The 13,868-nt window shown below is 26.8% G+C and overlaps 1 protein-coding gene and 1 pseudogene across 1 annotated transcript; one reads left to right on the top strand and one right to left on the bottom strand.

Annotated features, from left to right (window-relative positions):
• Positions 1 to 704: 704 nt before the first annotated feature.
• Positions 705 to 2,630, bottom strand: LOC120427382 (uncharacterized). Its single transcript, XM_039592235.2, has 2 exons — positions 1,751 to 2,630; positions 705 to 1,696 (listed from the first exon to the last, which is right to left on the bottom strand). Exons 1-2 carry the CDS (start codon positions 2,012 to 2,014, stop codon positions 719 to 721), a joined length of 1,242 nt encoding a protein of 413 aa, XP_039448169.1. The 5' UTR covers positions 2,015 to 2,630; the 3' UTR covers positions 705 to 718.
• Positions 2,628 to 4,437, top strand: LOC120427366 (uncharacterized; annotated as a pseudogene).
• The last annotated feature ends 9,431 nt before the right edge of the window (positions 4,438 to 13,868 follow it).

Genomic DNA, 13,868 nt, shown 5'->3' with positions numbered 1-13,868 from the left:
TACGTCTATTTTAACTCGATAACAAGTAACGTACACAATCTAGTCCATGTTGTAGAAGAGATCAAAAGATTTGGACCGTTACACACAATCTCGTCCTATCCGTTTGAAAATCATCTAGCACAATTAAAAAAGTTGGTTCGTTCAGGAAAACATGCACTGGAACAAATTGCAAATAGAATAGCTGAGAAACGGGTCGCCAAAGCAAAAGTATCAGAAACAAACGTAACTTATCCTGCCCTTAAATATCCTGTTCGATCAAACACAGCTAAATTTACATACATTGCTCTTTCTGATAGTTTTATGCTGTCCGCTAAAGAACACGATCGATATTTTTTGACCAAAGATTCAAATATTATTGCCATGGAAAGTGCAGATTTAACTTTTATTTATGGTAGACAACTGCTCGAGTATAGCGATTTGTTCACAAAACCGTTATCTTCTTCTTGGCTGAAGGTATATAAGACTCGATCTATTAATAAGCTAGGAAGTCCCGCTAAATATGAGTTAAATCAGATTCTATGTAAGTTAGTAGTAGTTACTATACAAGGAGAAACGTCGTTAGTTCCTTTGCTCCACACATTTGCAGCAGGTGAAAATTTATAATGCTAAATAAAATAACATTTATGCTGGTGAAAATGGTTTTTATTTGCGTTTACAATTAATCAACAAAAACAAAACAAGTTATGTTCAACAATGTGATCGAAATAACAGAATAATATCAGATTTCCTCTAGCACGACGTACTCTTCAACAATCTCCTCACGCTGAATGATCGGCTGCTCTACCTTAACGGTTCCACATCCGTTCTCTTCTTCACCGTTGCTCTCGTTCTCCGTAATATCACCATCCGAGCTACCTGCAGCGTCGTGTGTAGCGTTGACATCCGCAATCTTCTTGCGCCTCTTTCGAGATGAAGTATTGCGGATTCCCTTGACCTCCTCGAATCGCTGTTTTGCATTTTGGAGGCATCGACGGAGGAAATTGTTACATTCTTCAACCGGATAAACTGGGTCTGAATACGATACGGTTTGATAAAACAAGTCAATTACTCTCTCGAATCGTTGAAATCCAATTTTCGTTATAATGCTACCGTCTTCGGAGCGAGTACGACTCAAACCCGTCCATGAGCATTTCGTCAAAAACTCGCGAGTAAATAGCGAGTCGACGAGCCTCAGACAAACCGTTGCCCCGTTTCCGGTTTGTTGGTTCTTTCCGAATATTCTGCCGATTGAACGAATTGCCTCCATAACAAATTCCTCGTCTTTACAATTCTCTTCCAGAGATTTTAGTTCGTCCAAGGAGTTCACAGGCGAAAGTGAAAATTTCTTCAATTTTACCTTCTGGTTTGAGGTTGATGCTGTCGGAACTCTGCTGTTCGAGGCTAAATAGTCAACCTTGGCGTTCATGCGGCACACTAAACCGCGAGTTTGTTCCACATCGTCCTTGAGGGTGTTGTATGATGTTTGGAGAGAATCGATTTTCTCTTCCAGACCGTGAAGCAGCGATATGATCAGGTTGAGCTGAGGATTTTCGGGTTCGGGTACAGTTATAGTTTGAATCTGCTTAGTCTTAGAACCTCCGGATGCCTGGATGGCTTTAAAAAGTTCGACGGCACCGTTCCCCTTCGCTGATTTCCTTGGAGGGTCAAAATCGTCCGTGTCGGGCGTTGTTTCCATGACCTTAAGCTTCCGAACAGCCTAGAAAATAATTGGAATTGGAATATTTATCTCTTATTTACAAACAAAACTCACCTCGTTGTACGTCTGAAATCCGGTTCGCTTAATTTTGCAGCGATATTCTTGCAAGTGGGCTTTTTCAACGGCGAGTTCGGGATCTTTCTTCGTTTTTTCTAACAGTCGGTGGCCAGCAATGTTTTTCGGCCAAAAGCAAACATCCTGCCCTTCAACCGAGTTTGCTTCACCTGTCCATCCACCTCGAATCGTCCACTTCGTTGGGAGAACGGACAGCATAAATTCATCATCTTCAAAAGTTTGAACAATCGAGTAGAAATTCATTTTCTGAAATCAAAAAAGCTATAAAATTATTCCAAGGCATACAAAATTTTTAATTCTTACCGGCTAGCAGCAGCACTCCTTCGACCAAAAGACAGCAGAACTTATCTTTTTAATTACAGCTCAGATGGCAGGCGCACGACAAAACAAGGAGAAAAGCGGATTGCGGCAGTTCAATGGAACACCCGACGGGGGTGTTTCTTCAAATTGCCGCCAGGTTCGCTTTTGTTGTACTCTATATCCCTCTTCTGGTACATTTGATGAACTAAATTTTTACCAATAGATAGCACCACTGTGAAGTAAACAGATACCGTACGGAGTAGTAATATTGGTTTTAAATAATTTTAATAAAAATCTATTTTTTTCTCGCAGTTTTCTAACTAAACTATGTAAAAGTTAGCAGAACTATACTTTCTGCAGTGCAATATTTTTTTCTTGTCGTATTATTGTGATATTTGCCCAAAATCAGAAAAAAATAAATTTTTATTTTGATACCGTATGGTGGTACTGTACGGTAGGATTTGTTTATGTTTACTGCTGTTGTTGTTGTTTTTTTTTCTCGATTTTCTTCGTTCCTTTTCGCGGTAAGATTGCCGAATCTTTAAGAGTTTGATGTTTCCAGTGGCCGCAGCGAACAGAATCTATCCAGGACAAGCAGGGCCGGATGATTCTGCACTACGGCGACATGACCGACAGCAGCTGCCTAGTGAAGATCATTTCGGCCGTCCGCCCGGAGGAGATCTACAACCTGGCCCGTCAAGGTTTGTTCGACCTGAGCGGATACACGGCCGAAGTGGACGCCGTGGGGACGCTCCGGCTGCTGGATGTCATCCGGACGTGCGGATTGGAAAAGTCGGTCAAGTTTTACCAGACAAGTTCGTTGGAACTGCACCGGAAGGTCCTCGAGACGCCGCAGAACGAAAAAAACTCCGTTTAACCACGAATCGCCGAGCCGCGGGGAAAACTTCGTATCCCGCAAGATCACACGAACGGTGGCCAAGATCTTCCTCGGTCAGCTGACCTGACTGGAGCTGGGCAACCTCGACTTCAAACGTGACTGGGGCCACGCCCGGGCGATCATCCGTTGGCCGTTGGCTGGAGACGGACGATGACGTCGTGACTAAATTAAACTCGTTGACATGGTTCCACCGGGCACGGTAAAATGCATGGTAAATCCATGCCACTGGAAGAGGGTGACCAGTTAAGAACCTGATCAAGGTCGATGAAATTAACTCCTACGCTTCGATCCAGAGCTGCCGATCTCGCATCGCCAACGAGGACTCACCCCAGATGTATCAGGCATGGGTCCCGATAACACGGTACTCGATTTGAGTCTGTTGTTATAGCCTAAACGTTTTCGGAATGGCCGTATTGAAGCTACCGGATAATCAGAACGCCGTCTGGGCCGTCGAGAAACGCGCGGACGGTAAGTTTCTCACGTACTGGCATCCCACCTTCCGGACTAACGACACTCGCCTAGTCCTCATGCCTAGTCAACTTAACGAGCCTCACAAAATCCTTTCATTGCAGTTCGACGCGTTCTTCGTTTTGACCTTCATGGACGGTGCTGAGCACCGGAGACACAGACAGTGGCGCCGTCCGAGTGACCTCGACGCAGGCGTGCACCTATTATAGCCCTCGCCGAGTTGCACAAACTCCAGCAACTCCTGCTAACCCACGTCGAGCTACCAAGTCGGAAGAGTTCACCTGGCCGGGAATGGACTTCGAGCCTCAGATTCGAACAAAAATAATCGATCTGGCTGGATTAGCAGGTGCTGTTGTGACGGCGACGTGGCCGGAGGACCGCAACTTCTACCAGATTGTGGAAATTTGCAAGGAGAACGAAAAGGAGATCAATATCTTTATTGAGAAGAAAAACAAAGTCGAGGATCTGCTGAAGAACATCTTTCGGAATAGAATGCGATGCGCTGGATGATGATGAAGGATGTGATTAAGGCCCTGCCGGAGAATGTCGACCACCGGGTGAATGCGTGCAAGCAGCTGCAGAAGAAGTACCTCAAGTTAGAGGCCAAATTCTTCGAGGAGGTTTACGCGTTGGAGTGCAAATACCAGGAGCTGTACCAGCCCCTGGGGCGCAAGAAAGCGGTCATCACCGGGGAGTCGGAGGTGAGGCCGACCGGAAGAAAGAGTCCGAGGACGAGGTTGACGCCGGAGTGACGGAACGCTTCAAGCGATTGGCCCTCAACTGTAAAACCGGCACTCGAAGATCATCAAGGACGCGCATGGCATTCCAGCGTTCTGGTTGACGGTGTTCAAGAATACTCAGACCAGACCAATGTGAACTAGCAAGAAAGCAAGATAGCAAGTTAGTAAAATTGCAAAATAGGAAAACTAATTTAATAGCTAAATTTAAAAAAAAAAAAAAAAACACAGCAGACCAGTAAAATAGCAAAATGGGAAAAAAAGCTAAATAGTTCAATAAAAAAAAACCCACTTCAAACGAATCATGTCTCTGCGATACGGCTTTACGCAGTAGGCCTGGCCGCTTTAACGCTTTTGGTGTTTCAATGCATTCTAATGCAATGGCGCACTACAAATGTGAATAAATGACGAGAAGAGTGCTAGGCGTTATCTAACCAAAGGCACTCTCCAGGATCCCTTCGAAAGATTGGCTGCGCTAGGGTCTAAATAGCTAAATACATAAATTTAAAAACAACAGAATAGCCAAAGAGTAAAAAGCTAACCAGTAAAAAAACAAAATAGCAAAATGGGAAAAAGGCAAAATAAAAAAAAAACAAAATAGCTAAATTTAAAATCAACAAGCAAAATAACTAACTAGCCAATCAAACAGTAGCAAAATTGGCAAAATATCAAAAAAGTTAAATGGTAAAATAGAACAATAAAAAAAAATAACAGGATAGCAAAACAGCCAAAAAGCACAACAACAAAAAAAAACCAAAACAGCAAAAAGCAAAACACCTCAATTAAAAAATAGCACAATAGCTATAACAAACCATCAAAACGGCATAATACCAAAATGGTAAAAGCAAACCAGTAGAATAGAAAACAAATAAAAAGCAGGTTATGTTAAAATAGCAAAACAGCTAAATAGCACTATAGCAATCCAATAAAATAGCAAAATGGAAAAAGCAAACCTGCTGAAAAGCAAACTAGCAAATCAGTATTATATCAAAATAGAAAAATTCAAAAAAGCAAGTTTGCAAAATAGCAAAGCAGTAAAAAAGCAAAATTGAAAAAGGCTAAAAAGAAAAAAACAAAACAGCAAAAAAACAATCTAGGAAAATAGCAAAACACCAAACTGAAAAAATAGCAAAATACATAGCTTATAAAAACAGCAAAATAGCCAAAGAGCATAAAAGCTAACCAGTAAAATATCAAAATGGAAAAAGGCAGAATAGCAAAATAGCAAACCAGTAAAAAAAATGGCAAAATATCAAAATGGGAAAAAAAGAAAACCAGCTAAACACAAACTAGCAAACCCAAAGCAAACTAGTTAAAAAGCAAAATAAAAAAATAAAAAAAGCATAATAGCAAATAATTAAAATAGCAAGATGGCAAGATAGGAAAAAGGGGCAGAAGTTAAAAAGAAGCAAAATAGCTAAATTTAAAATAAACAAACTAGCAAATCAAACAGTAGCAAAATATCAAAAAGGTTAAATGGCAATATAGAACATTTAAAAAATAACAGGATAGCAAAAGAGCCAAAAAGCAAAACAACAACAAAATATGCCAAAACAGCATAAAGCAAAACAGCTAAATTAAACAAATAGCAAAATCAGTGGATGTTTACATTAGGGACGAGCAGGACAGACTATTTGTTTACACTTCGGCTTTGGCCCATTTACATTGTTTTGCTTGAAATGACAGGATAGCAAAAAAGACTAAAAGTAAAACAACAAAATGGTAAAATATAAAAATAGCTAAATTAATAAAACAGCAAAATAGCCAAATAGCACTATAGTAAATCAATAAAATAGCAACATGGAAAAATGGCAAAATCGAAAAAAAGCAAACCACAGGGTTGTTACGGGAAAGTCGAAAAAAATCCGCGCCGACCGAAACCCCAATCCGCGCGAAAGCCGCGCTATATAAAAAAAATCGCGACCAACATTCAAGAAATGTTATTTTCAAAGAAAAAAAACTAATACAGAAAGTATTTGATAAAAAATGAAACATATTTTATGTTTGAAGGATTGAAAGCGAAAAATCCTTCTAAAAAATACCTCAAGTCAAGAAAAGTGTCACAAAAAAAATCTTTTTGCAAAACAGAGGGACTTAACAATAATTTTGTCCAATATAAACAAAATAGAAAACTATAAATCAATATATTGACCCTTGCACTGTAACTTGGATTTGGCCCGCAGTTTTCTCTCGCACTTTTGACAACAAGAGTTTGAAAAACTAGGCAACCAGTTGTTGTTTATTTACATTTCCAGTCGCATTTTCCACCAAACTGGACTTTCGCACTTCAAAATTGCGATTGACAGCCGAAAAACGAGCGAGTAACCTTGGCTCGCTTTGATCATTTTCTAGGAAATTTTAAATTTCCCAAGCCAGTTTGACAAGTCGCAATAGTGCGATCGATAGCAATAAATTAGTGCGAAGTCCATGTTAGTGGGAATTGCGCAATAAACAAATTATAAAAATCTAATCAATGAAATTTGACTTCAAAAATATAAGCTCAAAAAAACTAAAATCTAAAATTTTAATATGATTAAATTTTAAATTTCGAAATATTAAAAATTCTAAATCTATGAATTTTAATACACATTGTAATCCAAATTCCTCACTAAAATTTCATTCCGAAACAAATTGCATTTTCAATATTTGAAATATTTTCTTCTTAAAATTTTAGAATTTAAGCATTCAAGAATTCAAGAATTTAAGAATTTAAGAATTTAAGAATTTAAGAATTTAAGAATTTAAGAATTTAAGAATTTAAGAATTTAAGAATTTAAGAATTTAAGAATTTAAGAATTTAAGAATTTAAGAATTTAAGAATTTAAGAATTTAAGAATTTAAGAATTTAAGAATTTAAGAATTTAAGAATTTAAGAATTTAAGAATTTAAGAATTTAAAAATTTAAGAATTTAAGAATTTAAGAATTTAAGAATTTAAGAATTTAAGAATTTAAGAATTTAAGAATTTAAGAATTTAAGAATTTAAGAATTTAAGAATTTAAGAATTTAAGAATTTAAGAATTTAAGAATTTAAGAATTTAAGAATTTAAGAATTTAAGAATTTAAGAATTTAAGAATTTAAGAATTTAAGAATTTAAGAATTTAAGAATTTAAGAATTTAAGAATTTAAGAATTTAAGAATTTAAGAATTTAAGAATTTAAGAATTTAAGAATTTAAGAATTTAAGAATTTAAGAATTTAAGAATTTAAGAATTTAAGAATTTAAGAATTTAAGAATTTAAGAATTTAAGAATTTAAGAATTTAAGAATTTAACGGTGCACATCAACCAGAGCTCTTGCACCCAGATTTTTGTTACAGACATTTTAGTATCTTCAAAACTACAGCTACTATCGAAATATTTTTTTATTCATCCCCTAAAGTACTGTCCACAAAATAATTTACAACAAAGTTTGATTAATTTTACAATCCCGTTATTGCAGGATTGGGTCCGTAAGTTTGACAATTTTGGAATAAGAATACAACAACTTCCTTCGTTGCTGTGCACCCTTAAGAATTTAAGAATTTAAGAATTTAAGAATTTAAGAATTTAAGAATTTAAGAATTTAAGAATTTAAGAATTTAAGAATTTAAGAATTTAAGAATTTAAGAATTTAAGAATTTAAGAATTTAAGAATTTAAGAATTTAAGAATTTAAGAATTTAAGAATTTAAGAATTTAAGAATTTAAGAATTTAAGAATTTAAGAATTTAAGAATTTAAGAATTTAAGAATTTAAGAATTTAAGAATTTAAGAATTTAAGAATTTAAGAATTTAAGAATTTAAGAATTTAAGAATTTAAGAATTTAAGAATTTAAGAATTTAAGAATTTAAGAATTTAAGAATTTAAGAATTTAAGAATTTAAGAATTTAAGAATTTAAGAATTTAAGAATTTAAGAATTTAAGAATTTAAGAATTTAAGAATTTAAGAATTTAAGAATTTAAGAATTTAAGAATTTAAGAATTTAAGAATTTAAGAATTTAAGAATTTAAGAATTTAAGAATTTAAGAATTTAAGAATTTAAGAATTTAAGAATTTAAGAATTTAAGAATTTAAGAATTTAAGAATTTAAGAATTTAAGAATTTAAGAATTTAAGAATTTAAGAATTTAAGAATTTAAGAATTTAAGAATTTAAGAATTTAAGAATTTAAGAATTTAAGAATTTAAGAATTTAAGAATTTAAGAATTTAAGAATTTAAGAATTTAAGAATTTAAGAATTTAAGAATTTAAGAATTTAAGAATTTAAGAATTTAAGAATTTAAGAATTTAAGAATTTAAGAATTTAAGAATTTAAGAATTTAAGAATTTAAGAATTTAAGAATTTAAGAATTTAAGAATTTAAGAATTTAAGAATTTAAGAATTTAAGAATTTAAGAATTTAAGAATTTAAGAATTTAAGAATTTAAGAATTTAAGAATTTAAGAATTTAAGAATTTAAGAATTTAAGAATTTAAGAATTTAAGAATTTAAGAATTTAAGAATTTAAGAATTTAAGAATTTAAGAATTTAAGAATTTAAGAATTTAAGAATTTAAGAATTTAAGAATTTAAGAATTTAAGAATTTAAGAATTTAAGAATTTAAGAATTTAAGAATTTAAGAATTTAAGAATTTAAGAATTTAAGAATTTAAGAATTTAAGAATTTAAGAATTTAAGAATTTAAGAATTTAAGAATTTAAGAATTTAAGAATTTAAGAATTTAAGAATTTAAGAATTTAAGAATTTAAGAATTTAAGAATTTAAGAATTTAAGAATTTAAGAATTTAAGAATTTAAGAATTTAAGAATTTAAGAATTTAAGAATTTAAGAATTTAAGAATTTAAGAATTTAAGAATTTAAGAATTTAAGAATTTAAGAATTTAAGAATTTAAGAATTTAAGAATTTAAGAATTTAAGAATTTAAGAATTTAAGAATTTAAGAATTTAAGAATTTAAGAATTTAAGAATTTAAGAATTTAAGAATTTAAGAATTTAAGAATTTAAGAATTTAAGAATTTAAGAATTTAAGAATTTAAGAATTTAAGAATTTAAGAATTTAAGAATTTAAGAATTTAAGAATTTAAGAATTTAAGAATTTAAGAATTTAAGAATTTAAGAATTTAAGAATTTAAGAATTTAAGAATTTAAGAATTTAAGAATTTAAGAATTTAAGAATTTAAGAATTTAAGAATTTAAGAATTTAAGAATTTAAGAATTTAAGAATTTAAGAATTTAAGAATTTAAGAATTTAAGAATTTAAGAATTTAAGAATTTAAGAATTTAAGAATTTAAGAATTTAAGAATTTAAGAATTTAAGAATTTAAGAATTTAAGAATTTAAGAATTTAAGAATTTAAGAATTTAAGAATTTAAGAATTTAAGAATTTAAGAATTTAAGAATTTAAGAATTTAAGAATTTAAGAATTTAAGAATTTAAGAATTTAAGAATTTAAGAATTTAAGAATTTAAGAATTTAAGAATTTAAGAATTTAAGAATTTAAGAATTTAAGAATTTAAGAATTTAAGAATTTAAGAATTTAAGAATTTAAGAATTTAAGAATTTAAGAATTTAAGAATTTAAGAATTTAAGAATTTAAGAATTTAAGAATTTAAGAATTTAAGAATTTAAGAATTTAAGAATTTAAGAATTTAAGAATTTAAGAATTTAAGAATTTAAGAATTTAAGAATTTAAGAATTTAAGAATTTAAGAATTTAAGAATTTAAGAATTTAAGAATTTAAGAATTTAAGAATTTAAGAATTTAAGAATTTAAGAATTTAAGAATTTAAGAATTTAAGAATTTAAGAATTTAAGAATTTAAGAATTTAAGAATTTAAGAATTTAAGAATTTAAGAATTTAAGAATTTAAGAATTTAAGAATTTAAGAATTTAAGAATTTAAGAATTTAAGAATTTAAGAATTTAAGAATTTAAGAATTTAAGAATTTAAGAATTTAAGAATTTAAGAATTTAAGAATTTAAGAATTTAAGAATTTAAGAATTTAAGAATTTAAGAATTTAAGAATTTAAGAATTTAAGAATTTAAGAATTTAAGAATTTAAGAATTTAAGAATTTAAGAATTTAAGAATTTAAGAATTTAAGAATTTAAGAATTTAAGAATTTAAGAATTTAAGAATTTAAGAATTTAAGAATTTAAGAATTTAAGAATTTAAGAATTTAAGAATTTAAGAATTTAAGAATTTAAGAATTTAAGAATTTAAGAATTTAAGAATTTAAGAATTTAAGAATTTAAGAATTTAAGAATTTAAGAATTTAAGAATTTAAGAATTTAAGAATTTAAGAATTTAAGAATTTAAGAATTTAAGAATTTAAGAATTTAAGAATTTAAGAATTTAAGAATTTAAGAATTTAAGAATTTAAGAATTTAAGAATTTAAGAATTTAAGAATTTAAGAATTTAAGAATTTAAGAATTTAAGAATTTAAGAATTTAAGAATTTAAGAATTTAAGAATTTAAGAATTTAAGAATTTAAGAATTTAAGAATTTAAGAATTTAAGAATTTAAGAATTTAAGAATTTAAGAATTTAAGAATTTAAGAATTTAAGAATTTAAGAATTTAAGAATTTAAGAATTTAAGAATTTAAGAATTTAAGAATTTAAGAATTTAAGAATTTAAGAATTTAAGAATTTAAGAATTTAAGAATTTAAGAATTTAAGAATTTAAGAATTTAAGAATTTAAGAATTTAAGAATTTAAGAATTTAAGAATTTAAGAATTTAAGAATTTAAGAATTTAAGAATTTAAGAATTTAAGAATTTAAGAATTTAACGGTACACATCAACCATCGCTTTTGCACCCAGATTTCTGTTACATACATTTTTGTATCTTCAAAAATACGGGAACTATCGATATGATTTTTTATTCATCCCCTAAATTACAGTCTTCAAAGTTATTTACAATAAAGTTTGACCATTTTGACAGTCAGATTCTTTCAGGATTGGGTCCGTAAGTTTGACAAATTTGGAATAAGAAGACAACAACTTCTTCGGTTGCTGTGCACCCTTAAGAATTTAAGAATTTAAGAATTTAAGAATTTAAGAATTTAAGAATTTAAGAATTTAAGAATTTAAGAATTTAAGAATTTAAGAATTTAAGAATTTAAGAATTTAAGAATTTAAGAATTTAAGAATTTAAGAATTTAAGAAATTAAGAATTTAAGAATTTAAGAATTTAAGAATTTAAGAATTTAAGAATTTAAGAATTTAAGAATTTAAGAATTTAAGAATTTAAGAATTTAAGAATTTAAGAATTTAAGAATTTAAGAATTTAAGAATTTAAGAATTTAAGAATTTAAGAATTTAAGAATTTAAGAATTTAAGAATTTAAGAATTTAAGAATTTAAGAATTTAAGAATTTAAGAATTTAAGAATTTAAGAATTTAAGAATTTAAGAATTTAAGAATTTAAGAATTTAAGAATTTAAGAATTTAAGAATTTAAGAATTTAAGAATTTAAGAATTTAAGAATTTAAGAATTTAAGAATTTAAGAATTTAAGAATTTAAGAATTTAAGAATTTAAGAATTTAAGAATTTAAGAATTTAAGAATTTAAGAATTTAAGAATTTAAGAATTTAAGAATTTAAGAATTTAAGAATTTAAGAATTTAAGAATTTAAGAATTTAAGAATTTAAGAATTTAAGAATTTAAGAATTTAAGAATTTAAGAATTTAAGAATTTAAGAATTTAAGAATTTAAGAATTTAAGAATTTAAGAATTTAAGAATTTAAGAATTTAAGAATTTAAGAATTTAAGAATTTAAGAATTTAAGAATTTAAGAATTTAAGAATTTAAGAATTTAAGAATTTAAGAATTTAAGAATTTAAGAATTTAAGAATTTAAGAATTTAAGAATTTAAGAATTTAAGAATTTAAGAATTTAAGAATTTAAGAATTTAAGAATTTAAGAATTTAAGAATTTAAGAATTTAAGAATTTAAGAATTTAAGAATTTAAGAATTTAAGAATTTAAGAATTTAAGAATTTAAGAATTTAAGAATTTAAGAATTTAAGAATTTAAGAATTTAAGAATTTAAGAATTTAAGAATTTAAGAATTTAAGAATTTAAGAATTTAAGAATTTAAGAATTTAAGAATTTAAGAATTTAAGAATTTAAGAATTTAAGAATTTAAGAATTTAAGAATTTAAGAATTTAAGAATTTAAGAATTTAAGAATTTAAGAATTTAAGAATTTAAGAATTTAAGAATTTAAGAATTTAAGAATTTAAGAATTTAAGAATTTAAGAATTTAAGAATTTAAGAATTTAAGAATTTAAGAATTTAAGAATTTAAGAATTTAAGAATTTAAGAATTTAAGAATTTAAGAATTTAAGAATTTAAGAATTTAAGAATTTAAGAATTTAAGAATTTAAGAATTTAAGAATTTAAGAATTTAAGAATTTAAGAATTTAAGAATTTAAGAATTTAAGAATTTAAGAATTTAAGAATTTAAGAATTTAAGAATTTAAGAATTTAAGAATTTAAGAATTTAAGAATTTAAGAATTTAAGAATTTAAGAATTTAAGAATTTAAGAATTTAAGAATTTAAGAATTTAAGAATTTAAGAATTTAAGAATTTAAGAATTTAAGAATTTAAGAATTTAAGAATTTAAGAATTTAAGAATTTAAGAATTTAAGAATTTAAGAATTTAAGAATTTAAGAATTTAAGAATTTAAGAATTTAAGAATTTAAGAATTTAAGAATTTAAGAATTTAAGAATTTAAGAATTTAAGAATTTAAGAATTTAAGAATTTAAGAATTTAAGAATTTAAGAATTTAAGAATTTAAGAATTTAAGAATTTAAGAATTTAAGAATTTAAGAATTTAAGAATTTAAGAATTTAAGAATTTAAGAATTTAAGAATTTAAGAATTTAAGAATTTAAGAATTTAAGAATTTAAGAATTTAAGAATTTAAGAATTTAAGAATTTAAGAATTTAAGAATTTAAGAATTTAAGAATTTAAGAATTTAAGAATTTAAGAATTTAAGAATTTAAGAATTTAAGAATTTAAGAATTTAAGAATTTAAGAATTTAAGAATTTAAGAATTTAAGAATTTAAGAATTTAAGAATTTAAGAATTTAAGAATTTAAGAATTTAAGAATTTAAGAATTTAAGAATTTAAGAATTTAAGAATTTAAGAATTTAAGAATTTAAGAATTTAAGAATTTAAGAATTTAAGAATTTAAGAATTTAAGAATTTAAGAATTTAAGAATTTAAGAATTTAAGAATTTAAGAATTTAAGAATTTAAGAATTTAAGAATTTAAGAATTTAAGAATTTAAGAATTTAAGAATTTAAGAATTTAAGAATTTAAGAATTTAAGAATTTAAGAATTTAAGAATTTAAGAATTTAAGAATTTAAGAATTTAAGAATTTAAGAATTTAAGAATTTAAGAATTTAAGAATTTAAGAATTTAAGAATTTAAGAATTTAAGAATTTAAGAATTTAAGAATTTAAGAATTTAAGAATTTAAGAATTTAAGAATTTAAGAATTTAAGAATTTAAGAATTTAAGAATTTAAGAATTTAAGAATTTAAGAATTTAAGAATTTAAGAATTTAAGAATTTAAGAATTTAAGAATTTAAGAATTTAAGAATTTAAGAATTTAAGAATTTAAGAATTTAAGAATTTAAGAATTTAAGAATTTAAGAATTTAAGAATTTAAGAATTTAAGAATTTAAGAATTTAAGAATTTAAG

This window comes from Culex pipiens, chromosome 1, assembly GCF_016801865.2.
Source record: "Culex pipiens pallens isolate TS chromosome 1, TS_CPP_V2, whole genome shotgun sequence".
Lineage (NCBI taxonomy): Eukaryota > Metazoa > Arthropoda > Insecta > Diptera > Culicidae > Culex > Culex pipiens.
This window is presented reverse-complemented; position numbering and strand designations above follow the sequence as displayed.

Excerpts from the sequence above, each read along its gene's own strand:
- LOC120427382 (XM_039592235.2), bottom strand. The coding sequence starts at position 2,014 with ATGAATTTCTACTCGATTGTTCAAACTTTTGAAGATGATGAATTTATG. Across the intron at positions 1,697-1,750 it reads GATTTCAGACGTACAACGAG|GCTGTTCGGAAGCTTAAGGT; the intron begins GTGAGTTTTGTT and ends ATTATTTTCTAG.